The sequence below is a fragment of the Dama dama genome, chromosome 10 (genome assembly GCF_033118175.1).
Source record: "Dama dama isolate Ldn47 chromosome 10, ASM3311817v1, whole genome shotgun sequence".
Classification (NCBI taxonomy): domain Eukaryota; kingdom Metazoa; phylum Chordata; class Mammalia; order Artiodactyla; family Cervidae; genus Dama; species Dama dama.
Window position 1 is genome coordinate 27,710,438 of NC_083690.1, and position 27,304 is coordinate 27,737,741.

At 46.8% G+C, this 27,304-nt stretch overlaps 1 protein-coding gene across 1 annotated transcript in view; it reads right to left on the reverse strand.

The window, feature by feature from the left end:
- Window positions 1-14,006: 14,006 nt before the first annotated feature.
- The window catches only part of BCL7C (BAF chromatin remodeling complex subunit BCL7C), a 41,248-nt gene continuing 27,950 nt past the window's right edge, over window positions 14,007-27,304 (reverse strand). The window contains exon 6 of the mRNA XM_061153256.1: window positions 14,007-22,957. Coding sequence (XP_061009239.1) covers window positions 22,754-22,957 — 204 coding nt within the window. The 3' untranslated portion in view covers window positions 14,007-22,753. The remainder of the gene's footprint in view (window positions 22,958-27,304) is intronic.

A 27,304-nucleotide genomic window follows, 5' to 3' on the forward strand; every position in this document is an offset into this window, starting at 1 on the left:
AAGGCAAATTCTTAACCACTGCACCATCAGGGAAGTCCCTTGGAGGTTTGTTTGTCTGATTTTTCACATGAGATCTGATCACTAGATTTGGAAAAAGACTGCCTTTTACAGGGGCAATCAAGTTGTTCTGGCTCCCAGCTACTCAATCTCCAGCTTATCTGTCCAGCCTTCTTCCTCTTTTCTCAGATGTCTAGGGCTCAGATTTGACCTCTTTCCTTCCATATTAACATAATATGCTTTTTTTTTTTTTTTTTTGGCCACACTGCATGGCTTGCAGGATCCTCTCTCCCTGACCAGGGACTGAACCCACGATGGCAGTGCAAGCTCCAAGTCCTAACCACTGGACCTCCAAGGAACCCCCAAGAGTTGGCACATTTGTGCCAAGTAGTTCCATGAGGTATTTTAGTTTTTGCCATTATTCTGGCAGGTGGCTATGGTTGCCCCTATTTTATGCTGAAGAGGTAGAAGTTCAGCAATATATGAGATAGCTGCCCAAGGTTACCTGGTTAGGTAAGAGCCGTGATTATTGCAGCCTGATGGGATTCAATGTCTTTGCTCTTCCCTACACCATGCCTTTGTACTCACAAGACATCCACTGGATGGTCTGATTGAGAATTCCAGCTGAGTTAAACATCAAGACTGCTGACCTTTGGTTTGTATTACTAACATCTTTTTTGAAAACTGTGACTTCATTTGTCTCTCTTTTGTACCTCCTTCTCCAAGGAATCAGGTGGCTTAGAGCTCACTGGCAACTTTTCTCATTTTCCTTGTCCAGGTGGGATCAGAAGATATGACTTAGTTCAGAGCAGCACAATGCTTTCTTAAAATCTCACACCTCCAATGTCACGTTTCCATTTTTTCTTGCCACTGTTGGTTATAAACAAATTTCATAATGCAAGTAAAAACAACTGTGAAACACTATTTTTAACCTAAGAAATCTTCAAGTATAAATAGTTTGATTATTTATAAGGACTAAGAACTAAGATCCCACATGCTGCAGAGCAACGAAGCCAGTGAGCCATGACTAGAGAGCCTGAGCGCCACAACAAAAGATCCCACGTGCTGCAACTGAGACCCAATGAAGCCAAATAAATTAAAAACAAACAAAAAAACCAAAACCTACATGTCCACCAATAGGGGAGCTGATTAAATAAATTATGGCCTAAACATATAATGGGGCTTCCCTGGTAGCTCAGTGGTAAAGAATCCGCCCACAATGCAGGAGAACTGGGTTCAATCCCTGGGTGGGGAAGATCCCCTGGAGAAGGAAACAGCAACCCACTCCAGTATTCTTGCCTGGAGAATTCCATGGACAGAGGAGCCAGGTGGGCTACAGTCCACAGGGTCACAAAGAGTCGGACATGAATGAAGCGACTTAGCAAGCACCCTGTTTGGTTTCCTCACTGGAGAAAGTGTGTGTGGTCTTTGAACCAGTGTGGCCTCACACTCCTCTTCCTGCCTGGGGTACATGAAGTGAGAATTCATATCCTGTTCTGACTGAACAGTCCTGACTAAATCACTGACTGGTAGAGTGATCCTGGGAAAGCCCAGCACTTTCTCACAGAAACGACAAGATGGACGCTGATGTCCAGCCCTCTCAAACCTTCAGCCAGGCAGAGGACATGGTAGGGGAGGGGAAGAAAGATGGCGCCTGCCAACTCTGGATCTTCATCTCCCATCGCCCCTCACCCCTTTCACTCACAGCTTCCCGACCCACCCTCTCCTGGGCTGCTCTCCTGCACGTCCGTCTAGTTGCTACATCCCTAGGGAATGAAAGGACAGCTGCCCACTTCCTCCAGGCTTCCACACTCTCCAAGGACCTTTAGTCGGACTAAGCGCTAGAGCCCAGTGAAAACTGCCCAGAGGGACCCTGAGCAGGAAGAAATGGCCAATCAGACTGGCCCCTGAGGTTTCCACAGGGTGTGTGAAAGGTTGGGCTGGATGGTAATAGTTTTTGAAAGTAAAAATGTGGTTTTAATTTATCCTTAAAATGTATACTCAATGCCTTTCTCTCTTTGGATGTCTGCAGCTTGCTGCTGCTGCTTTTTTTAACTTGCTTCTTTTTAAGGTCACAAGAGCCTTTCTTTCAGGTGAGGATGGTGTCCATCCTGGGGAGAAATTAGGTGCTTTGGCACAGCCTCCTCAGCCCTGGACTCTCTAGACATTCGTGTCTGTGACATCACACACATGGGTTTAGTTTTGATGGCTTCCATGGTTTAGCTTGGAATTTCCAGAAAAAGTTTTCAAACTCAGAGATGCAGTGTGAGGAGAAGAGGCATGTGACCTGGGGCTTTGAGGGCTTTGAGTTCAAATCAGACTCTGACCTACATACACTCGGTTGCCCATAAAATGGGAAGAATACTCCCTTCACAAAAGTGCCCCACAGCCACTGAGATCAGGTCTACAAGGAACCTAGCAAGAAGGTCCACAGTCAACAGCAGCCCCTTACTATCCTCTCTGTGGTGTTCCTGATGTTCCTGTCGCAGAACTGACCTTCTACCAACAGCCATTTAAAAAAATGAAGCAGTAAAGAATTGGCTGGCGGTTCGGAGGTTAGAATTCTGCGTCAGTTCAATACTGGGTCGGAGAACTAAGATTCCACAAGCCATGCTACCAAAACCACCACCGCCACAACAAAAGGTAGCAGTACAAACAAACGAACAAACAAACACTAGCATTTACTACACTTATTATGTGTCAAGCGCACTTAAGGGCTTGCATATATTAATTCATTGAATCCATACAGAAAGCCTTTGAGCTGGCTCGGTTATGTTTGCAAAAAACCCAAGGCTCAGAGCAGAGGAATAACAGTCGAGCTGGTTTAGAAACCCAGGCAGTTGGGCTTTGCTTCTCCCCCTGATCTGGGCACCAGAATCATCAAAACGTCCCCCAGAGTGAACACCAGACAACTCGGCCCTTCTCAGGGAGCAAGGGAACTAAATTCCTCCAGTTGCAGCTTTCTGCCGGGGTCGAAGGGGTTATTCCCACTGAGACGCCTGCACCCCGGGCTCCTAGAGAGGCCGCGTTGGGGGCGGGAGGAAACTTTGCTTCCGGCGGTGCGGGGGTTTGGGAATCGGGAATCCGGCTCGCTGGCTACCGGTTGCGGCGCTCTGCCCCGCCTCGCCCGGAGCCCCACGGTGGGGCGGATGAGCCCTGGGCGGGCAGAGGGGTCCGGCTCCCCGAAAGGCATCCCTGACCCCCGGGATCTAGAAAGGGGGGGACTCTGAGTTGGGGTGGCGAAGGCCTGCCCCTCCAGAACAGATGTCTCCCCGGCGTGCGGGAGACGCTGGTGAACTTGGCCGCCCCGGGAGGCTTCTGATCTCCCCCGTCGCAGGCTGTCACGGGGAGGCACGGGGTGGGGGGCCGTGTTTCCTGGAAGTGCCAGCCTCCCGGTCCCCCGCCGGCCCCTCCCCGAGACCTCGAACCTTCCAGAGCCCCGGGTAAGAAAGCGCTCGCTCGTTCCTCCCCGCTCCCTAGTGCTGGCCGGTCCCTCTCCTCCTTAACTCCACAACTGCCCCGAGAAGCCGGTGGTATCGGCCCCATGTTGTAGGCGACTGTTTTATAAAGTCAGTTTATAAATGGGCTTGTCCCAGACCCTCGGGGTCAGGAGCGGAGGCAGGAACGCGCGTCGTGCTTCTCAGGCCCGCGAGCTCAGTACCCGGTCAGCTGGGGCGATGGGTTAGCATCCGGCTACCTTCTCTGAACCAAGCAGGTCTGAAACCGGCCCCGTTGCCCTTTCTATTTGCGAGATGGCTGGGTCATTCTAAGTCAAGTTGGAAGCCCAGTTATTTTTTTTCCTGCCACCCCACTCTGCTTCCATCATCTTCTTACCAACTTTTAGTCTTTTTTTTTTAAATCTATTAAACTAAAGCTGTCTATGGACTCAAATCAGATTTCTGTAAGCATGGCATTCAAGGCCAGTTGAAATTTGGCTTCAGCCCATCTGTCTAACCTGGTTTCTCTTGGTTCCCTAAGTAGAACCCTAAGTAGCAGAATTTCTTTTCAAAATTCGAATTGATGTTTACTTTAACCTCAGAAGACTTCATTAAGCACACACACACACAGATTTCCAGCTTATGATCCATCAGTAGAGCTGGAAACAGCCGGCCCAGGTTCTTGCCTCTAGCATCTGGTTTGAACCGAGCAGTGCCGGCTCCCTTTTAGGTAGGGCTCTGTTCCCTGTTTACCCTAGTCCCATCCACTCCGAGTCCTCTCCGCCTCTGAGCCAGAGGATCAGCTGTTGTGCTTGCATTGATGTTTTTCCTGGAATGGAGACGCAGGTTTTTGGCTCCTGGGGCTCTATCAGTTCAGTTCAGTCACTCAGTTCTGTCTGACTCTGCAACCCCATGGACTGCAGCATGCCAGACCTCCCTGTCCATCACCAACTCCCCGAGCTCACTCAGACTCGTGTCTATCGAGTCCGTGAGGGCATCCAACCATCTCATCCTCTGTTGTCTCCTTCTCCTCCCACCTTTAATCTTTCCCAGCATCAGGATATTTTCCAAGGAGTCAGTTCTTCTTGTCAGATGGCCAAAGTATTGGAGTTTCAGCTTCAGCATCAGTCCTTCCAACGAATGTTCAGGCTGATTTCCTTTAGGATGGACTGGCTGGATCTCCTTGCAGTCCAAGGGACTCTCAAGAGCTTTCTCCAATACCACAGTTCAAAAGCATCAATTTTTCAGCGCTCAGCTTTCTTTATAGTCAAACTTTCACACCCATACATGACTACTGGAAAAACCATAGCTTTGACTAGATGGACCTTTGTTAGCAAAGTAACGTCTCTGCTTTTTAATATGCTGTCTAGGTTGGTCATAATTTCTCTACCAAGGAGCAAGCGTCTTTAGTAGTTCTTCTCTTTCTGCCATAAGGATGGTGTCATCTGCATATCTGAGGTTATTGATATTTCTCCCAGCAACCTTGATTCCAGCTTGTGCTTCATCCAGTTCAGCATCTCACGTGATGTACTCTGCATAGAAGTTAAATAAGCAGGGTGACAGTATACAGCCTTGATGTACTCCTTTCCCGATTTGGAACCAGTCTGTTATTCCATGTCCAGTTCTAACTGATGCTTCTTGACCTACATACAGATTTTTCAGGAGGCAGGTAAGGTAGTCTGGTATTCCCATCCCTTTTAAGAATTTTCCAGTTTGCTGTGATATAGTCAAAGGCTTTGGCATAGTCAATAAAGGAGAAATAGACATTTTTCTGGAACTGTCTTGCTTTTTTGATGATCCAAGGGATGTTGGCAATTTGATCTCTGGTTCCTCTGCCTTTTCTAAATCCAGCTTGAATGTCTGGAAGTTCACAGTTCACATACTCTTAAAGCCTGGCTTGGAGAATTTTGAGCATTATTTTGCTAGCATGTGACAAAAGTGCAATTGTGCGGTAATTTGAACATTTTTTGGCATTGCTTTTCTTTGGGATTGGAATGAAAACTGACCTTTTCCAGTCCTGTGGCCACTGCTGAGTTTTCCAAATTTGCTGGCATATTGAGTGCAGCACTTTCACAGCATTATCTTTTAGGAGTTGAAATAGCTCAATTGGAATTCCATCACCTCCACTAGCTTTGTTGGTAATGATGCTTCCTATGACTCAGTTGACTTTACATTCCAGGATGTCTGGCTCTAGGTGAGTGATCACCATTGTGGTTATCTGGGTCATGAAGATCTTTTTTGTATAGTTCTTCTGTGTATTCTTGCCACCTCTTCTTAGTATCTTCTGCTTCTGGTAGGTCCCTACCATTTCTGTCCTTTATTGTGCCAATCTTTGCATGAAATGTTCCCTTGGTATCTAATTTTCTTGAAGAGATCTCTCGTCTTTCCCATTCTATTGTTTTCCTCTATTTCTTTGCATTGATCGTTGAGACTTTCTTATCTCTCCTTGCTATTCTTTGGAGCTTGCATTCAAATGGATACATCTTTCCTTTTCTCCTTTGCCTTTAGCTTCTCTTCTTTTCTCAGCTCTTTGTAAGGCCTCCTCAGACAACCATTTTGGCTTTTTGCATTTCTTTTTCTTGGGGATGGTCTTGATCACTGCCTCATGTACAATGTCACCGGACCTCTGTCCATAGTTCATCAGGCACTCTATCAGATCTGATCCCACGAATCTGTTTGTCACTTTCACTGTATAGCACCTAGAGCCGCTGATTCTTTGCAACCCCCATGGACTGTAGCCTGCCAGGCTCCTCTGTCCCTGGAATTCTCCAGGCAAGAATACTGGAGTAGGTAGCTGTTCCCTTCTCCAGGGGATCTTCCCAACCCAGGGATCAAACCCAGGCCTGCAGCATTGCAGCCAGATTCTTTACCAGCTGAGCTACTAGGGAAGCCCATGTCTCTTATCAAAAGGACTCAAATAGAAAGTAAACCCAGAGGGACCTGTGTGCAAAGAACACAGAGAGGGACTTCCCTGGTGGTCTGGTGGTTAAGACTGCCTGCTCCAATACAGGGGGCATGGGTTCAGTCCATGGTGGGGGAACTATGGTCCTACATGCCACATGATGCAGCCAAAAAATAATAAGGACAACAGGAAGTATGCGCCCAGCCTCCTTCACACTTTTCCTTTTCTTTCTTGGACTCCATTTCCATTTGAATTTTCCTCTTGCCCTACAGAAACACTCATATCCAGCTTGATTGCCTCACAGCCTCTCAGATGAACCATATCTTTGCAGTATCTTCTCCAGTGAGTAGATTCTGTTTAGCAGTGTCCACAGCTAGTCCTTTTCCATGAAACCTTCCCCAACAACCAAACATCCAACCACCTCCATCCATCTCATCAGTATTTCTCGGGGTTGGGCACTGGGTTAGATGAGTATGACTAGGCCCCCACCGTTTCTTCCCTCCTCTAGATTTCTATGGCTGCTCTTGAATCAGTGTCTTAGCATCTCACACACGGTAGGCGGCCAGTAAATAACTGTGCTTATGCTTAGCTGTGTCTGACTCTTTGCAACCCCATGGACTGTAGCCCACCAGGTTCCTCTGTTCATGGGATATTCCAGGCAAGAATACTGGAGGGGGTTGCCATTTCTTCCTCCAGGGGATCTTCCCGACTCAGGGGTCAAACCTGAGTCTCCAGTGTCTCCTGCATTGCAGGTGGATTCTTTACCTGCTGACCCATCAGGGAAGCCCCAATAAGTAATTACCAGCTAGTAGATGGCCCAGTCATACCTGTCTTATTCCCCTGGTTGAACTGTAAGATCTTTGAGGATGGGGTCCAAATGAGATCTATCTTCACTGCCCTAGCAACCATTACTGTTCCTGCACACAGCAGACACCTGGTTATGGGTAAGGAAATAAGTGCCATAAGGAGATGCCCCAGGCAAAAAATAAGTATCAAATTTCAGCCCAGGCCCAAGGCTGGAAGCAGCACCCCCTGCTCCCCACGTCCTAGTGCTGCAGAAGAATGGAGAGGCAGCCCCAGAGAAGAGAGAACAGAGGCTTACTCAGTCCTGACAGCCAGGAGCGCGTCACAAACCCCTGGACCAGGAGGCTTTGCTCAAAATTCAGCTAAAGTTACATCTCTAACTGAGCTGTATCCATGTGACCTTGTGAGTGAAACCCAACCTGATTCTGATTCTGAATTCCAAGCTCTAGAATTAACAACAATGGTTCACATGTACCGTAGCTCCCCATGAGTCAAGCCCTGCCTCGTGCTTCACACCCATGGCCTTGCAGCCCCACTAGGGTAATGGCATCAATACCGTATCTGCTTTTTACAGAGAGATGGCAGAGGCTCTAATGCCTGTTTAACTCGCCTGAAGCCACAGGGTAACAGGCTGAGCCAGGAACTAAGTCTTTCTGGGCTGATTCCAGGGCTTCTGAGCTTAGCACTGTGCTCCTTCCAAACATCTGAGGCTTTATTTAATACCACAGAACTTTACACTTCAGTATAGTTAAAATGGTAAATTTTATTTTATGTGTATTTTAACTGAGTTTTTAGTTGAGGAACCCAGGGACTTAAACAGATGAAGAAGAACACCAGGGACATCCCTAGGAGTCCCTAGTGGTTAGGGACCACTTCCCTAGTGGTTAGGACTCCACCCTTCACTGCAGGGGGCATGGGTTCCTTTCCTGGTCTGGGAACTAGGATCCCGCATGCTGCACAATGCAACCAAAGAAAATTTTTTAATTAAAATAAAACCTGCCCTCACAGAAGTTAAAGTCTAAGGAAGACATAGAAACAAAATAACAAAGTGGGGAAGGGAAACTGGGAAGTGTCCTCATCAGGGAACATGTTGCTGTTTTGTAGAGAGAAGCCAGGGGTATTTCTCTGAGAAGATGAGTTTTTATGTAAAAAACTGACAGGAAGCAGATGTGTAAAACTGCCTGTCTTCTGCTCCCTCCAAAAACTCCAGAAAGAAGACAATCTAGACTGAGGAAATCAACTCGTGCTATTTGTTAATTCTTCAAGCATTCCAGTAGGGGAGAAAAAACAACTTTCAGGAGGGGTGAAGTTTATTCATTTTTTTAAAAAAAAAATTTTATTTGACTGTGCTGGGTCTTAGTTGTGGCATGTGGGATCTAATTCCCTGACTAGGGATTGAACCCAGGGCCCCTGCATTGGAAGTGTGGAGTCTTAGCCAGTGGACCACCAGGGAAGTCCCAAAGTTGATTCTTTTCCTTCTCAGCCTTCCCTTGTTCTTACTGATTTTGCTGTAGATCATTTCTCGCTTCTCCAGCCTCCTGCAAGATTCACCTCTATTCTGCCTCATCTGTCCTTCCCTTGTCTGGCCAGCTCCATCCAGAGTGGCCATGAAATGAGGTGGTAGAGGCAGTGGGTGAGCAAGTGGTCAGGGGAACCAGCCTGTTTCCTTCCATGATAGGGACCACGCAGAGCGTGAAGGGGAGGTGGAGGCAGGAGGTGGGCAATCCTGGAGGTGACACAGTTGGAGATTCAGGAAACATCTCCAGGGGCAGATGGCCCGGGACAGTGGCCCAGATCCCCTCAGAGCGAGAGGATTAAACACACAGAACCTAGAGAAGAAGCAAAGGCACATGTTGGTTTGTTTTGGTTTTTTTCTTGGTATGTCTCTTCTGTTATGACAGCTGAATTGAGATAGAATTCACATACTGTATACTTCACTTACTGAAAGTGGACCATTCTGTGATTTTTAGTTGAGCAACCATCACCTTAAGTTTAGAACATTTTCATCACTCCTCAAATCAACTTCATATCTATCAGGAGTCACTTCTTGAGCCCCCGCTAAATCTCCCACCCTGCCCTTCCACTCCCACCCCTCACACCCTGACCCCTTCCACTCTAGGCACTCACGTACTTTCTGTCTCTGTAGATTTGCCTGGTCTGGACATTTTGTGTAAATGGTCCACTTTGGTTTTGGTTTTAGTTGGCTTTTTTTTTTTTTTTTCTGCCTTTTTTTTTTATTGGAAGGTGGGTGGGTGACCACTGAAGAGTCTTACAAAAGTGGGTTTGGAACATTAGAAGTTGAGAAGCTCTTTTGGGAAGACAAAGGTGACAGAAAGGAAAAGCAGAAAAGAGAAATAATTTTTTTTTTTTAAGTTTTAAAAATTTTATTTATTTATTTTTGTGCTGAATCTTCGTTGCTGCACTGGCTTTTCTTTAGTTGCAGTGAGCGGGGGCTACTTTTCGTTGTTTGGTGCAAGGGCTTCTCATTACAGTGACTTCTTTTGTTGAAGAGCAAATGCTCTAGGGTCCACAGGCTTCAGTAGTTGCAGCACGTGGGCTCAATAGTTGGGTTACTGGGCCCCACAGCACAGGCTCAGTAGTTGTGACACATGGGCTTAGTTGCTCCTCAGCATGTGGGATCTTTCAGGATCAGGGATCGAACCTGTGTCTCCTGCATTGGCAACCGGACTTTTTACCATTGAGCCACCAGAGAAGCCCTGTTTTATCTTTTTATTGCTCTATTTCTCCTTTGTTTTTAAGTCACCTCAAATGTCGGGAAGAGAGAAAACCTAAGTAAATGAAAGTGAGGAATGCTATAAATTAATATGTCTGCTTTTATTTCTGTGAACAATTTCTTTACCTGTTTTTGCACATCTGTGCCTTCCCTTTGCCAATACCGTAACATGTAAAGAAACCAATCATGGAGTCAAGTCAGGAAACCTGGTTCCTCCTATTAGCAGCCTGACTCGGCTACTCTCAAGTTCTCTCTTCTGTAAAATGAGGGGCTTAAAAGATTATTTCACCCTTTTCTCCAGCATCATCTCCTGAGTGGCAGGCAGTCAGCCTTTTCGGTATCTGTTGACAGTCCCTATTTTCTTTTTAGGTGCCATCATAGACTTTTCCTCTATTCCTGGAATTTCTAGGTATAGAATGTAAGGAGGACGAGAAGATAGCAATGTAACTTGCTTAAAATTTATATACTAGGTCAAACATTTATGAAGAATTTTACACGTGCTACTTGGGCTGTTTCACACTAGTAAGGAACACTAGAAGGGACCTTAGAGAACATCTAGTCTAATCCCTTCACTTCAGTATACGGAAACAGGCCTAGAAATAGGATATAACTAGTGAATGCCAGAGCGGGGCCCAGTTCTGTAGCTTCCCGATGCCTATTCATTTACATTAGAGGAAGTCGAAGTCCAGGGACTTCCATGAAGAACAGGGCCTGTCAATCGAGGCAGGCTCGTTGATCACCTAGAGTCCACTCCCTCTTTTAACAGCGGTTTAGAAGAGGTGCAGCCCCGGCCTGTTTTCTCGCAATTTACTGGGTCTGGATCCAGACCTCCGGGCTTGCACTGTAGCATGAATGAATGTGATCGTAGAGGTTCTGCCAGCAGAGGCACCTCTCCCTGCGTCAGGCCCGGGCGATTACTCCGGGGGAGGATTAGGTGTCCTGGCCTTTGAGGTCCCCTTCCCAGGCAGGCGTCTTCTAGGTCCCCGCGTAACCCCAGCTTGGGGTGCGGCTTAGTTGGGTTGGGGGCGTGGCCAAACAGCTGCGAACCAATCCCAGGCCCCACCGTAGGTAGGGGCGGGAGGTCCGCTCCCCACCCCGCCCATTTTCCTCTCAGCTGCTGGAATGCTGTGTGGTGACCTAGGCAACCACCTTAGCTTGGCGCCCACCTGCCAAATCCGCTTCGTCCCGCCCCTCTTGGAACAACCAATCGGGAAGCGAAGTCCTTTAAGGGGCAAAAGAAGAAAAAGGACGGCGATTTTGATTGGCTGATTGGAAGAGTCAAGTACAATCTCTGGCGTGACCCTGGGGTGAGGCTCTGGGATCTCGCCCAATTTGGAAAAGGTGAGCTAGGGACACACACTTTTGAGCTAGCAGAGAATGAGCTTTGGAGAACTGAAAATTCGGTGTTTCCAGTTCGAGGTATATCTCCTAGGTGTAGGAGAAGGCAGTGGGAGTCCAACAGCCACCCTGTATAGTTATACTTCTTGGTAGTATTGCGAAGAATATAGGGATTTAATGTTTAAATTTAACATTTATTGAGCACCTGCCGGGTGCCAGACACTGGTCTAAATGAACAAATCAGTTTCCTGCCTTGGAGCTTGTATTCTAACAAAGGTAACGACAAGGCAATGTGGGGGGAAAAGTAGAGCAAGTTAAGAGGGAGCAGGTTGGGGCTTCCCGGGTGGCTCAGTAACTCAGCAACTACTGAAGCCCCTGCGCCCTAGAGCCCGTACTCTGCAACTAGATAAGTCACCGCAGTGAGAAGAGCACACACTGCAACTAGAGAAAAGCCCTGGCAGCAAAAGACCCAGCACAGCCAAAATTAAATAAATAACATTATATTTTTAAAAAAGAGGGAGCAGATTACATCGTTAAATAGGTGGCCAGTTTGGACACCGGTGCCAAAGTGAGATCTGAACAATGAACTGAAGGAAGAAGGTTAGCCAGTGGGCTAGCTGGGAGAGCATCCAAGGCAAGAGGGAACATCTGATTGGTGTTACTGAAAAACAGCCAGGAGAAGAGTGTTGCTGGAGTGTGTGAGTGGCAGGAGAGTGGGGCGGGGGCGGGGGGGGGGTGGATTGAGGGGCGAGGGAGTGCAGATCTTACAGGGTCTTGTGTGCTTGTTTTGAAACAGGGAGCCACCGCAGGGTTTCTAGAAGAGTAGCATCACATGGCTTATATTTAAAACTAACCCTTCTGGGGAATTCCCTGGTGGTCCAGTGGTTAGGGTCCTGAGCTTTCACTGCTGAGGGCAAGTATTCAATACCTGGTTGGGAAAATAAGATTCCTAAGATCCCTTAAGCCGAGAGGCCAAAAAAACTTAACAAAACAATTTTGGCTTCAGTATTGATAACCAATTGAAGAGGCAAGGATGGAAGCAAGGAGATCTGCTAGAAGGTAACTGCAATAATGCATGTTCGTGTGAAGGAGATGATGACAGTTTGGTCTGGACCAGGGTAGTGGTGGCACAAGAGGTGACTAGTGGTCAGATTCTGGATGTATTTTGAAGGTAGAGCCCAAATGATTTCCCAAAAGACTAGAAATGGAATATGAGATAGAGACAGGAATTAATCACTCTAAGGATTTTGGATTGAATGACTGAAGGAGGACTTGCCATCAGTTTACATAGAAAAAGCCTGGGGTGGAACAGACTTGGGGTCTTGGAAAAATCAGTATTTATAGATGGGGTTTTTCAGTCAGAGAAACAGGTGTGCCCAAAGCACATAACAGAGTTCCTTAACTCAGTCAAGGGTCAAAAAATCTTCCTCTCATAACCTATGATGGAAAATACTTAAAAAAATAATATATGTGTGTTTGTATAACTAAATCACCTTGCTGTGCACCTAAAACATTGTAAGTCAACTATACTTCAATTAAAAAATATATAAAGAATGTCCTATGGGGAAAAAAAAAGCTTCCTCTCACCCCAGTGATTCTCTAATCAACGATGAGGTCATATTAGGATCACTTGGGAAATCTTTTTGCTCTAAACCACTGAGGCAATCTACTCTACTAAATCTTGATTATGGTGAAGGGCAGGGGAAGGAGTGGTGGCTACCAGTCAGTCCAGCAAGGAAAGACTGAGGCTCATAAGACAGAAGGAGAGATGGGTATCTACTCTCTAGTAAAGAGCTCATCTTGTGGAACAACTATTTCCTTCCCTCAGGTTGGAATTTGGCCATCAGGGGATAGGAGCCCTAACCACTGGACCACCAAGGAATTCCCCACAATGCCTTCTAAAGTTCTGCATGAAGAAGCATTCTGTACCAAATGTTTACTGGACAGAGAAAAAGAAAGAGGTTCTTAGAGAACGTTTCTCCACAAGAGAGGCCTCCAATGCCAGGAATGGTTAGCCAGGAAACATAACAATGATTATAACACTGAATTCTGGCTTTATTGAGCACTTGCCTTCTAAGCAGCATTCGAAATGCTTTCTATTCATCAACTCATATAAGCCAACAACTATACAAGGGACAGGGAAATACCTTTTTTTTTTTTTTTTCTTTAAAGGTTTACTGAAGAGCCAACCAAAGAGAATAGGCAGCTTTTGCTTAAAAAAACCTGAACTTGAAGATACCATTATTAGCTCCATTTTGCGGGTTTGGAATCTAAGCTGAGAGATGTTGGTTGGGGTGTGAATCCAGGTTGTCTGGACTCCAGAATGTGAGTGCTTAACATCACTCTCTGAAAGCCACAGTTTCAGACTACCCTGGTGGTCAGGTGGTTAAGAATCTGCCTGCCAAGGCAGAGGACACGGGTTCCATCCCTGATCCCCCATGCAGAGGAGCAACTAAGCCCATACGTTGCAACTACTGAAGCCCGTGAGCCCTAGAGCCTCTGTTCCACAACAAGAGAAGCTGCCAATATGAGAAGCGAACACACCGTAACTAGAGAGTAGCCCCTGCTCACTGCAACTAGAGAAAGCCTGAGTGCAGCAACGAAGACTCAGAACAGCCAAAGATAAATAAATAATTTTTGAAGGGTATAGTTATACAACATAGTAAATCAACTATACTTCAATAAAAAAATAAATAAAAAATAAAAGCTGTATTTCATAGTGAAGGGGCTTAATTTCTTCTGTATTAAACAACAACAAAGATCCATTCAATAAAATATTTAGTAACACAAGCAGAAACATGAAAAACGGTTTTATTGGAAATATTCTAACACGTGTTCTGAACAAATAACCAAAAAATAAATAAGGACATAAAAAGATAGGAACAGATGAAATTTTGACCTTGAAAACAAATAGTGTACCTTCATTTCAAGTTTCATGGACAGTGACAAACTTCAATAAATATTAAACTACAGAGAATATTTTGGTAAATTTTGAAAAGTGGAAATTCTAGAAGTCAGTCTCAGATCAAAATGCAGTACCACTAACAGTTATATAAAACACACCACTCAGAAACTGAAAACCATAAATAACATCTCAAATTACCCTTAGGACAAGAAGTAAATCAAGGATAAAAAGCAAACTATTTTGGGATAATGATAATCATAATAAAAGGATACAGTCAAAGCTACCTGCAGAGGCGAAATTAACAGCATTCAATGCTTTTAGTGTCAAAAAAAGAGAAAAAAACGAATGAATTAAGCATGCAAGTTGAGATCTCTGAAGAGTATAAAATACTCCCCTACTCCCCAAATGGGAAATATTTGAAGTAGAAAACGGGAAAAAAAAGAATGCCCGGAAGCCCAAGAGGAGGAGAGATGTACCTTCTGGCCTGCGGACAGGGAAGCACCTTGGTGCTCCGCATGAACTTGGCCCTCTGACCTGTGCCCTTGAACATCCCCCTTCTCGCTCCGCCTGACATGCTCATCCACTCCCAAGGCCTCAGCGCGCTTCAGCCCCTTCCCTGCGTCAGCACCGCAGCTCCTACGCGTTGTGCCTCTCTGGTGGCATCTACACGTGCCCTACAATAAATCCTCTCCACCTGAGACCCCCTTTCTAGCAGATGTGAGATCTTCGGAACAGGAGCATGTCCTCCTCATCGTCGTATCCTCAGGGCCTGGGATGTGGTGGGTCCTTGGCTGAATGGAAGCGTGAGCAGGGGGGCTCAAGCACGGATTCCCGAGTTGTATTTGATCCCAAGCTGCTTCTGCTCCCCCCGCTGCCCCGTTACAGGCCCCAAGCCTATGTCATGAGGCCTGGAATGAACTATTCCCATGGTCAGAGAACTAGCAAAGGAGGATCTGCCTGCTGGGATATTTAGGCAACCAATAATGACTGTACTGACAATGTCAATAAAACATGAGGATGTGGGACTTTGATTTTTTTTTTTTTCTTATTTCCTCTTTTTCACTGCATAATCCTCTATCCTCAAGGCCCGATTCAAACACCATCTTCCCCAGGTGAACCTTTCCTGACTTCTCCAACCAGAAACAATCTTGCCTTTTCTGGGCTTCCAGGGCACCTGCCCCTCCCTCTGGTCTCTTGAAATGCCCGCCTTTGGTTGTCTGTGTCTCCATCCAAATGGGCAGCCGGCACCGTCTAGGCAGAACTGCAGGTCCGCCACACAGCACCACCCCTGGTAAGAGGAGGATGCATGAGATGTTCTTCCTGGCGCAACCCACCTTCCCCTGCATGAGTGGGGGTGGGGAGGGGACAGCACACCAGTTTAAATGGGCAGCATGCCTAGATGACAGACACCACATTAAACTCAAAGCAGACTCCCACAAACCTCGGAGACCATCCCCTGCACATTTTACGCAGCGCCTGGCTCAAAAGGTTCACCCCACCCTCATCCCCCAGCAAGAAAAACTCTCCAGCCAAAAACGAGGCAAGGAGATGGGAGTTTGCCGTCACGTTACCCGGGGATTGCTCGGAGCAGCTGGGCAGATGTTTTGATCATCTTGTTTGTGCCCAGATGGACAAGGAGAGGGCCTTCAGGCACAGGTCTCCATCTGAGTGAGCTCCAGGGGCAAAAGAGAAGCTGATTTACTTTAGAAAGAACCACAGCGTGACTACAGTCACGACCCTCCAACTCACCCCCACTTGGCTCTTGGAACAATCTTTCTAAAACTCGGATGGTTCCCTGTCACTCAGTCCCGTACTTGGAACCCTTCAATGCATCCCAGGAACCTTCAGGATATGGCCTGACATTCCAGCCTCCATGGGATCTGACCCCACAGACCCGTCCACTGCCATCTCCAGCCGTGCACCCCTCCAGGCCCCCAAACAGCAAACTCCCTCAGGATTCCCCGGTCTGGTCCCTCTCTCTCCTCCACCTTTCTCTCTCACAGCATTTCATCCAGGACCGTGGATTCAGGAATCATCCATCTGTAGCAGTGCCAGATTTTCTTCTGGTCTGGACTGCTCATGTCAGCTCCAGAACAGTATAAGCCATTGTCTACTGACATCCTCACTTAGATGTCAAACACATCTCAAGCTCGACTGTCTAAAAGACCCTTCCCACCTGATCCCCTTACGCAGCTTGTCTTCCCCGCATCAGTAAACTCCACCATCCACTCAGCTGCTTCGCCACTCCTGACTCCCCTTTCTCTGATGGCTCACACATTTACCCCACCCCCACCCCACTAAGTCCTGTGGATTCTACCGCCGAAGTTTCTCAAACATCCATCTATTCTTTCCATCCATCCGGTATGTCACCGCCCCAGTCTAAGCCATATCTCCCCACAGGAGAGTTCTTCTCTCCACACAAGAACTTCCCCACAGGGTCTTCCTACATCTGAGCCCCTACAACACACAGTCACATACCCAAAGGTGGTCATCTGTGTAAACAGAAGCACGCTACTCCAGTGAATTGGGGATAACAACCAGGCTTCTAGTTTTAAGGGGCTCCCACTGGCCAAATCTGGGGCAATCTGAGCACCAAGATAAGTAAGGCTCATAACTATAAAATTATTGGAAAATAAAAGAAATCTTAAAGTCCTTACTGATAATAAATATTAAATAAGTAGGCAGAGGAATGTCAAGTGGAAGGAGTCCTGGAGTTGACATTACCATTTTGTAACCATCATGATAAAGACTGATCTGATTCAGGTAAGAATCAGAAAGAGATAGTCAATTTCATCTATTTAATAATCTAGGGAATAGGACATCAGCTTGGTAGTCATATAGGCTTCCCAAGTGGCTCAGTGGTAAGGAATCTGCCTGCCAGTGAAGGAGACATGAGTTTGATCCCTGGGCCAGGAAGATCCCCTGGAGAATGGCAACCCATTCCAGTATTCTTGCCTGGGAAATCCCATGGACAGAGGAGCCTGGTCTATGGGGTCACGAGAGTTGGACGCGACTGGCAACTAAAACAACAATATGGTGGTCATGTATCTCCCTGACGGCTTGTCAGTTACAAGGGAAATTTTTTTAACTAGAGATTGGAGAAATAGGACAAAATTAAAATCACTAAGGAGGAGCAGACAGACATTGTATGCCTCTTGTTGTCACACTGAGAAGGAAACAACAACATTTATGCAGTCTTACAGCCAGGAATTCTTAACCCATGTATGATCATGAAGAAACAGTAGACAACGCTCAAACGAGAAACATTCTATTAAAGCAGAAGACTGCATTTTTCCACCACGTCAATGTCATAAAAGACAATGCTTGGAGGTGGGAGGCAGGTTCAAGAGGGAGGGGACATAGGTATACCTATGGCTGATTCATGTTGCTGTATGGCAGAAGCCAACACAATATTGTAAAGCAATTATCCTTCAATTAAAAATAAAAAAGAATTTTTAAAGATAAAAAGAAGACAAAGGCTACTATTCCAGATCAAAGGAGACTAAGGAGAAATGACAATTTAATACAATACATCGTTTCTAACTGGATTCTGGACTATGTGGGAAAATACTACATCAAGGACATTATTGAGATAATTGACAAAGTGGATGGTAAATGAGATACCATATTGCATCGATGTGAAATTTAGTGAAGTGGATAACTTTACTGCATGGAGGCAGGAAACACTAAGTATTTGAGGGTAAAGGAGGGCTTCCCTGGTGGCTCAGAGGTAAAGAATCCGCCTGCAAAGCAGGAAACTTGGGTTCCATCCCTGGGCTGGGAAGATCCCCTGGAGAAGGAAATAGCAACCCACTCCAGTATTCTTGCCTGGGAAATCCCATGGACAGAGAAGCCTGATGGGCTACAGTCCATAGGGTCACAAAAGAGTTGGACGAGACTTAGTGACTAAACAACAACAACAACCAGGGCAAAGGAACAAGATGTATGCAACTGATTCTCAAATAGTTCCGAATAAAAGTCCCATGTATATACTATAATATATAGAGAGAGAACAAGGAATTTTAACAGATGTTTTGAGTAAAGGACATACAGATGCTCTTTGTACTTTTCTGTAACTTCAAAATTATTTCCAAATAAAAAGTTAAACCAAGAAACCCAGGCTCCTTGCATGGCCCACAAGGCACCTGCCGCCGTCCCCAGTCAGCCAGGCCAGCCTTGTGTCGGCCACATGTCCCAGCACACTCAGCTCCATGGACGCGAGCTGCCTTTCGGTTTTCCCAACGCGCCAAATTCTTGCTCACCTCTGGGCCTGTGTGCAGCACCCTACTGTTAACTTCTAAATGGAGTTCTGTTCCCTCAACTCGATTCTCAGGAATATAGTAACTGTCCCTTTCTCAGAATGGCCTTTGAGCGCCCCACCCTCCAACCCAGTATAGAGTTACCAAGTTCTTTCATAGCACACTGAACATTTCCTTCACGAGAATTGTCACCGTTGGTAAGAGTCTGTATTTGGGGAGGATTGCGTGAGGTCCATCTTCTCTAGTGGCCTGAAAGTTCCCTGAAGCTAGGGGTCCTGTCTGTTTCATTCATGAATGTTTCCTCCACTTCCGTTACTAGACCCTGCCAACTGCCGGGCACTAGCAGACAGTTGATTAAATGATGCAATCCACCGTGCAAGTTCACCCCCGAACCATTGGCAGCTCTCAGAGAACACACCTCACAGTCTCTCTGTAGCCCCAAGAACTGACTCAAGAGGCTTTGTCTGGGAAGGCTTCTGGGGTTCTTCACCCCCACAACAGTGTTTGAAACTAGGAGGCCATGGTAAGAAGGAAGGGGAACTCAGGAGGACCGACATGGTAAGGGGGAAAGGATGAATTCAGTTGGGAGCCTGGAAAATCAGAGAGGATATCAAGGAGGCAGTTGGCTACATTGGGCTGGTGCTCAGAGGGGCAGTCTGGATTAGAAGGAGAGATGAGGAATTCCCTGGTGGTCCAGTGGTTAGGACTCTGCGCTTTCACTGCCGAGGGCCTGGGTTCGATCCCTGGTCAGCCCACAAGCCACACGGCACAGTCAAAGAATTAAAAAAAAATAGAAGATATGTTCGGCAGTTGAAGCTGTGGACTTTAAGACCTCTCACAGTTCTGTACAAAAGAAAAAGAGTCCAAGGATGGGGCCCAGAGAACCTGGACTTAAGGGCTAAGCAGAGGAAAACATTTCTGGAAGCAAAGAAACACTGTCCAGAAAAATAGGTATGATATCATGAGAGTTGTCACAGAAGGCGAGAGGAGGCCCCTGAGGCACTGAGTCCCATACATCTGTGTTTCCTTCTTCATGATCAAGCTCAGCATTGGCACCTGGTGAGCTGAGGAAGCCTGGTGGAGGCTAGGGGTTCGGACTTTCTGAATCCTGACTCCACAACGGCTGTGTGACTTTGGGCAACAGACTTAACTTTCCCAGACTCCAGGCCCTCAGCTGCAGAACAGGACTCATGCTAGTATTTACTTTATGGGGCTGCTCTCAGAATTTCCCAAGGTCATCTTTGGAGAGCCCTTTGATCCATGTTTGGTCTACCATCTAGGAATGGATGAAAGTACAGACACAGCAGGAGCAGGGTGGCTGGTTCTGACTAATAGGATTGTTTCTTAAGTTCAGCCAATAACAGGGCTTCAGACAATGGTCAAATAGCCCCCTCACCACTTTCTATTACATGTCCCCATCTCTTGATTAGATCCCTATTAAACAAACCTAAGGTGGGTAGGCTCTGTTTAATAATGTCCTCTTTTCAAAGCCTCCTTCTGAAAACTGGCTTTCCCTCCAAATCCCTATCCGATGACACTGGAGTTTGCCTACCTGATTGCAACTAAACCTTCTTTTTCAGGTAACCATGGTGATATTGCCTCCTCAACACAGCTACCTTCTGTGGGTACAGGTAGGTATTCTCAGGCTCCTTCCTGGGAGAAACCACTGAGGTTTGCCAGTAACTTCTGGTCATCTCATCTCTGAAGGAAAGGCAAGTGGATGACCATTTCACAGCTTAGAAAGCACTTCCACACCGTAACCTCCCTTTCATCCTCACAACTGCCCTGTGAGGTAGATACAGCAGATAATTACTACACCGGTCCACACGTATCAAGCATTCACAGCGTACCATGCTTGTGTGAAGCGTTTTCATAGATGATCTCATTGAAACTCGCCAAAATTCTATGAAATGGGTTCCATCAGTTTTTTGTGTTGTTTTTTTTTTTTTTTTTTGCCATTTTACAGAAGAGAAAAAGTGGGGCTAAGAGTGGTTAGACCTTGCCCCGGATCAAAGAGGTAGTAAATAACGGATTCAAACCTCAGCCTGTCTGAATCCAAAGCCACATTGTTAACCTTCCGTCTTCGGGACTGCCTCACAAAGCAACTGCATTATCTCCCAGGTATCATTCTATCCATTAGATCGAAGCTCAGAGAGGTAAAGTGACTTGTCCAAGGTCTCACAGCCAGGAACTGGCAGAGCTGGAATCCATAACTGGCTTTTCTGGCCCTAAGGCTCCTGAAAGGGTGAAGCTTCATGCGTGGACTTTACTGTATATGAGATAACTATTTCCGCAGCAGATCTGCCTTGCTAGTCCCGCTCAGCTTAGAAGAGTATTTTGATGCAGAAGTCCTTCCCAATCACGTGAGAACAAATGCTTAACAATAAACATCGAGGTGTTCCTGGTTCGAAGAACTCCACTGATGTCAAGTAGAAAGCATGAGAAGGAAACTCTGACGGAGTCCAAGGGTAAGGGAGACATTTCGGGAACTTAGAATGGGAGTACATAGGAGAGAATGGGTCACAGTCTAATGACTTTTTTGGTAGCTGTTGCCATATTAAAACACATTTGTGGGAATTCCCTGGAGGCCCAATAGTTAGGACTCCACGCATTTACTGCCGTGGGTCTAGGTTCGATCCCTGGCAAGGGAACTAGGATCCCACAAGTCACTAAAAACAAACAAAAAGTATTCATGGCCCCATCTGGTGTTATCAGTGAGACATTCTCACAAATTAAAGTAAATATTTAACCTGTTTAAATGTATTGTATATCCTATACAAATCCTATGAATGATGTGCTGAGAAAAAGTTATAGACACAAGTCTTTAAATTGGCAATTTCAACACGATTCTGTGTAGTGCAGTTGATCTTGTTGAAGGTTTAAAACATTTTGTTATCCTAACCCTAGCCAGTAATGTTCTCTAGTACTTTCCTGGTTTTGAATATTTGCTATAGCCTATAATTCTTTGGAACTGCTACTAAAAGTGTATTTCTTATTTATTATAAAAAGATATAGAAAGTTAGGAAATATACAGAATAATATGATTTCAGGAGTTCCTAAGATTTCCAGGTTTCCAATCCCCAATCCTAGATTGATATCTGTCAGGAATTTGGAAATTTTAGGCCAGAGAAACTGGATGAACATCCTTAAGCAACTCAATGGGATGGAAAACTGGGGAAAGGCCATCTTCCTTGGCCTCCAGGAGGGTTCCATCCAGGAGCTGGTCCAGGGCAGAGCTTCCCTGGTCACCATCCCTCCGAAGGCAGAGGTCTGAGAAGAGGGCACCTCAGGTAGCCAGGGGCTGAGCTTGAAGCGTTGGACTTGGCATAAAATTCCTATGATGTCACAAGTTGCATCTCAATTGCTGGTGCAAATGTTCACTTGCATTCCAGTGAGTATCTGCTCACTTTAGTATAAAAAGTATTTCATATAATCACCAGGAGAAAAATGGATGCTTCACAAGCAGATGTCCTGTCAGGCCAGCACCCCTCACTCATGTGCCAGCAGGAGAAGCGGTGCCCTTGGGCGGGCTGTGGGGTCAGGTAGGCAGACCTGGGTCTGAATGCTGGTTCGGCCACATTCTGGCTGTGTGACTTTGAGCTGGTGCCTTAACCTCTCTGAGACTTAGTTTCTTCTTCTGTAAAATGCTGATAATGAGAACACCAATGGCCCAGGGATGTGGTGAGGATTGAATGAGATCATTCCCATAAATCACATGGCCTGGCACGGGGTAAGCCCTCAATCAACTGGAGATGTCGACATTTCCTAGGACAGGGCCAGCAGTGCAGCCAGGCTCCCTCGCCCCGGCCTTCTCCAGGTGGGGATTTTCCGGTCCGCTGGGGCTGTGCCAGAAGCTTTGGGCGCTCCCCGCCCGCCCAGGTCGGTTTCCTCGTATCCACGCGGGCCTGCGGGGAGGCTGGCCCCGTGGGGAGGTTTTGCTGCAGGTCTTCGGGCGCTGGATGAACCCACCCGCTAGCTTGGCCTCCGGAGAGGCCGGAGGGAGGGAGTGGGGAGGGCATGTGGTCTCCAGGAGCAGAGGGGGCACGTCCCGGGCTGCCCTTCCGGGGGTGGAGGCCCGGCGCCCCGCCTGCACTCCGGCTGCGGTGTGTCCTCAGGCGCTCGACCGGGTCAGATTGTGCCTGGAGCCTTTCCCTCACTTGGGGGGCTGTCGATCCTGCTCTGTGCGGGTGTCGGTGGTGAGCCAGACGAGTGCTGTGACCTTAGGTTCGGGGCAGGCTGGGGCCGCGCGCCCCTGATGATCCCACGGTGGCCGTGGAGCTGGGAAGCTCTCTGCGCCCTCGGGGGGAGCGGGTGGGTGGCTGGATCTTGGGGCAGCCAAGGGAAGCCTCAGGGCCTCGCCTTGCCTGGGGAGCCGGCTCACCTCCCCTTCCCTTGGGGGATCGTCCGGGGTGCCCTCGGGGCCTTGCTTCCTCCCCCGGGAGCTCTGGGCTCCGGCGGCGGCCCCGCGGAACTGGGCCGGGCGTTTGTCCGGAGGCCTCTTCTGGGAAGAAGCCGCCTGAGAGGCTCTGTTTTCAGGCCTTTCTCGTGAAGGGCTCTCCTGGTCACCCTCACTCCCGAATCCTGCAGGGAGGAAAGAAGAATCTGTTGTGTTTTCTCCGCAGCCCACCTGAGACTAGGAAGACCCTGCCTTGGGAGCCCTAAATCGAGCAACTTGGTGGATAGTCTGTAACAGACCCATTTCTGACACCGGGCAGAAGGTGAGGCCGGTCCTGTGGGAGCTGTTTCTAAAATCAGATAGAACCAGGCAGCTCTACACTTATTTGCAGTGTGATTTTAGGCAAGTTACATAACTTTTTTACAAAGCCTCAGTTTGTTCAGCGATCAGGTGGGGATAATAGTATGGGAAGCATCTTGGAAGCCACAGGCCGTCAGGAAGGCAGGGCCTGGCACCCCTTTGTTAAACTGGAAAGATCAATATAAACCTGTAAAGGGTAATTCCCTGTTTGTCCAATGGTTAGCACTCTGCAATTTCACTGCCAAGGGCATGGGTTAGAGTCCTGATCAGGGAAGTAAGATTCTACACAAATCTCCAAAAAGAAAAAAAAAACTCCATATGAAAAGTTTTTTTTTTTGAAGCATACAACACAGAGAGGAAGGAAGATAGAAAGGGAGAGGAGAGAGGGATGGAGGAAAGGAGGGACTTAAAAGCTCCCTGTACATGGTTGCATGCTTAATCGCTGTCATGTCTGACTCTTCAGGACCCCATGGACTGCAGCCTGCCAGGCTCCTCTGTCTATGGGATTTTCCAGGCAAGAATGCTGGAATGGACTGCCATTCCCTTTTCCAGGGGATCTTCTGGTCCAGGGATGGAACCTGGGTCTCCTATACTGCAGGTGGATTCTTTACCATCTGAGCCACCAGGGAAGCCCAAGAAGCTCCACAAGTAACAGGAAAATCTTTACCGTGAGCAGGCGCTGGGGCTAATGAATGGTCAGCTCAGGTTTGCCTATTTAGAACAGTCTAACCTGGTCCTATGTCTGACTGGAACTTGCAGCCTTAGCTGATTCTGAGACAGTTGCCTTTTTCTTTTGGATCAAGTAGGATTACCCAAACTCCAAGAAGGTATAAAAATAATAACTGATAGAATTACTGAAACTCTAGAAAGGTATAAAACTGGAACCTCAAGAAGGTGTCAGAATAAGGACAAGAAAAAGTTAAATCCATAGTCTTAGCCCTTTTATAACCCTACTTGATGGTGGATTTTTTTTTAAATATTTATTTATTTTATTTATTTATTTGGCTGTTCCCGGCCTTAGCTGCAGCATGTGGGATCAAGTTCCCTGACCAGGGATTGAACCCTGGCCCCCTGCATTGGGAGCACAGAGTCTTAGCCACTAGACCACCAGGGAAGTCCCGATGGTGGATTTTTTAGGCAAGTGGCATGTGGGTTCCTTCTGGACCAGAGATCAAACCCATGACCCCTGCATTGGCTGGCAGATTCCTAACCACTGGGCCACCAGGGAAGTCCTGATGATGGGTTTTAATAAATTCTGTTGTTATTGTATTTGTGTATCCTTAAAGCATATGAAGTAATCAAAAGAATCTTTTGATACTGAATTTGTATTCGCAGTTTAAATTAGTTAAGATAATTAAATTGGTTAAATTTATAATCAAAGCCTAAATCCCCCATAAAAAAATGGCTTTCAGTTTTTTCCTTTTTTTGTTTAATGGAGTCTAATAAATTGAGCATTAAAGTAGTGGATATTTTTGCCAGCCCAGAAGCCTCCTGAAATATGAAGTAATCTCATCATGCAGCTTGTTCCCCAACCAGGGATTGAAACCCGGGCCACACCAGTGAAAGCCTGGAATCCTAACTACTAGGCCACCAGGGAACTTCCTGGTTCTTACTTCACTTTAAAGGAGAAAATGTAGATAAAACACTTGCCACAGGGCCTGCAATCTAGGACGCTTTCAGATCCAGTTCAGATGCTAATTTATTGGAAAGGGAAGAGGTTGGTAGCAGGAGCAGAGGCCAGAGAGACAGAACACGGTGAGGAACTATCACAGGCATGCTGTCATAGGTGGCTATTCAGTCATTCAGCCAACACTAACTGTGGGCCAATAAGGTGCCAGGCATTGGAGATACCCTGGTGAACAAGACAAAGCCTACCATCTTTCCTCCTTCCAAGTCCCACTGGCCATCTCTCTCTTGTAGCCACAAACTACTCACTACCACCCTTTTCCCTGCAGGTCATCCCTATGAATACATATCTGCGTGCATGCCAAGTTGCTTCAGTTGTGTCTGACTCTTTGCCACCCCGTGGATGGTAGCCTGCCATGCTCCTCTGTCCATGGGATTCTCCAGGCAAGAATACTGGAATGGGTTGCCATTTCCTTCTCCAGGGAATCTTCCCGACCCAGGAATTGAACCCAATCTCCTGCATTGGCAGCAGGAATTTTTTTTTACCACTGGGCCACCTGGGAAACCCTTTCTATGAATACAGCTAAGACATTCTGCTTGGCCTCTTCCCTGTCCCAGATTGGGCCACTGGGCTCACCAGAGAGTAACCCTGGCTTTGATGCAAGAGGCAGAGAGCAAAGGCCTCAATTCAGGGCATAGACACTCAGCTAATTTCCACTAAGTGGTTAGGAGCATGGGCTTTGCATCAATCAGATGGCATAGATCTGAGTTCTGACTCAGCTTCTTTTCATCCTTAACTTTGGGCAAGTAACCAGGCCTCAGTTTTCTTGTCTGTCTTGTGGGGATAATAATGTAATGCCTAATTGATAGGGTTCCTGTGAAGGTTAAATGAGGTTATGTATATATATGAGTGTGTGCACGTGCATATTGTGCTTATATATCCTATCTATATCTATATCTATATAGATATGGGCTCTGAGTAACAGTGGCTTCTGTTTTTACCTTAATATTGCTGACTTCAGGGTTTGTTCCTCAGAAGTTCTTGGCTATTTACTTAGATATGACCAAATAGTTTAGATCCAACCAGTAGATAAAACAATCTTTTTTTTCTGAGTACTAATTCATCACCCTATTCAGGTCAACTGATGACCATTTTATTTTGTATTTCCCCCAAGTCATCAACAGATAAAAATAAGCCAGTGGAACTTCTCTGGTGGTTGGGAATCTGCCTGCAGATGCATGGGACACGGGTTTGATCTCTGGTCCGGGAAGATCCCACCTGCTGCAGAGCAACTAAGCCCGTGAGCTACAACCAATGAGGCTGTGTGCCCTAGAGCCTGTGTTCTGCAACAAGAGAAACTACTGCAATGAGAAGCCCATGCACCACAACTAGAGAAAGCCCTCAAACAACAACAAAGACCCAGTGCAGCCAAAAATTAAATAAATAAAAATTTAGAAAAAAAAACAGTGAAGAATGTCATAAAGAAGTGTTCTGGGAAAAAATATCTCTATAGACAACAGCTAGTGTGGGCAAGTGGTTGGGAAGTACAGTGTATCTGATCTCACTGGGATTAGGGCCACTGCTCATAGCAGTACATGTTGTGTACTGCACAACTCTTGGGGGCGTGCCCCTCACACTGTGGCGAACAGAGATCTGTAGAAGGAAAGGGCACCTTTTTCTCATTCACACCAAGTTGCTAAGAATTTATGGACCAGTTGAGGAGCTGACTGGTCTCTCCAGAGGAGCACATGGCCCACATTTTCTTATCTTTGGTGCCAGGCTAGGATCTAAGAGGGCTTCCCAGGTGGCTCAGTGGTAAAGAATCTGCCTGCCAAGCAGGCGACTTGAGTTGAACCCCTAGGTTACGAAGATCCCCTGGAGAAGGAAATGGTAACCTACTCCAGTATTCTTGCCTGGAGAATCCCCTGGACAGAGGAGCCTGGTGGGCTATAGTCCACGGGGTCACACAGAGTCAGACACTACTTAGAGACTAAACAACAACAAGGATCTAAGAAGCCTCTGGCAGAGGGGGACGGCTTTCTTTCAAGGTCAAGATGGGGATTCCTGTCTGGTAGGCAGAATTCTAAAGATAACCCTCTAAAATTCCTGCTCCTTCCTTTTTCAATCAAACGCTAATCTAGGTACTGCTGTGAAGGGATTTTTGGAGGTGTAATGAAAGATCCAAGTCAGCTGAGGTTAAGATATAGAGATTATCAACCCATCAGGTAGCTGTTTAAGAAAGTTTTCTCCAGCAGGTGGCGGAAGAGGAAGTCAGAGATGTGAAGCATGAGGGGGACTGGAGCCCTTGCTGGCTTGCTGATGAAGGGACCCGTGTGATGAGGAATGCAGTGGCCTTTTTTTGTCCCTGTGGGATCTTAGTTCCCTGCCCAAGGATCCAACCTAGGCCCCATACAATGGAAGCATGGAGTCCTAACCACTGGACCGCCAAGGAATTCCCTGTGGTGGCCTCTGGAAGAGCTGACACCCACCCTCCACCCCGACAGCCAGCATGGAGACATCCTACACTGTAAGGAGCTGAATTTGG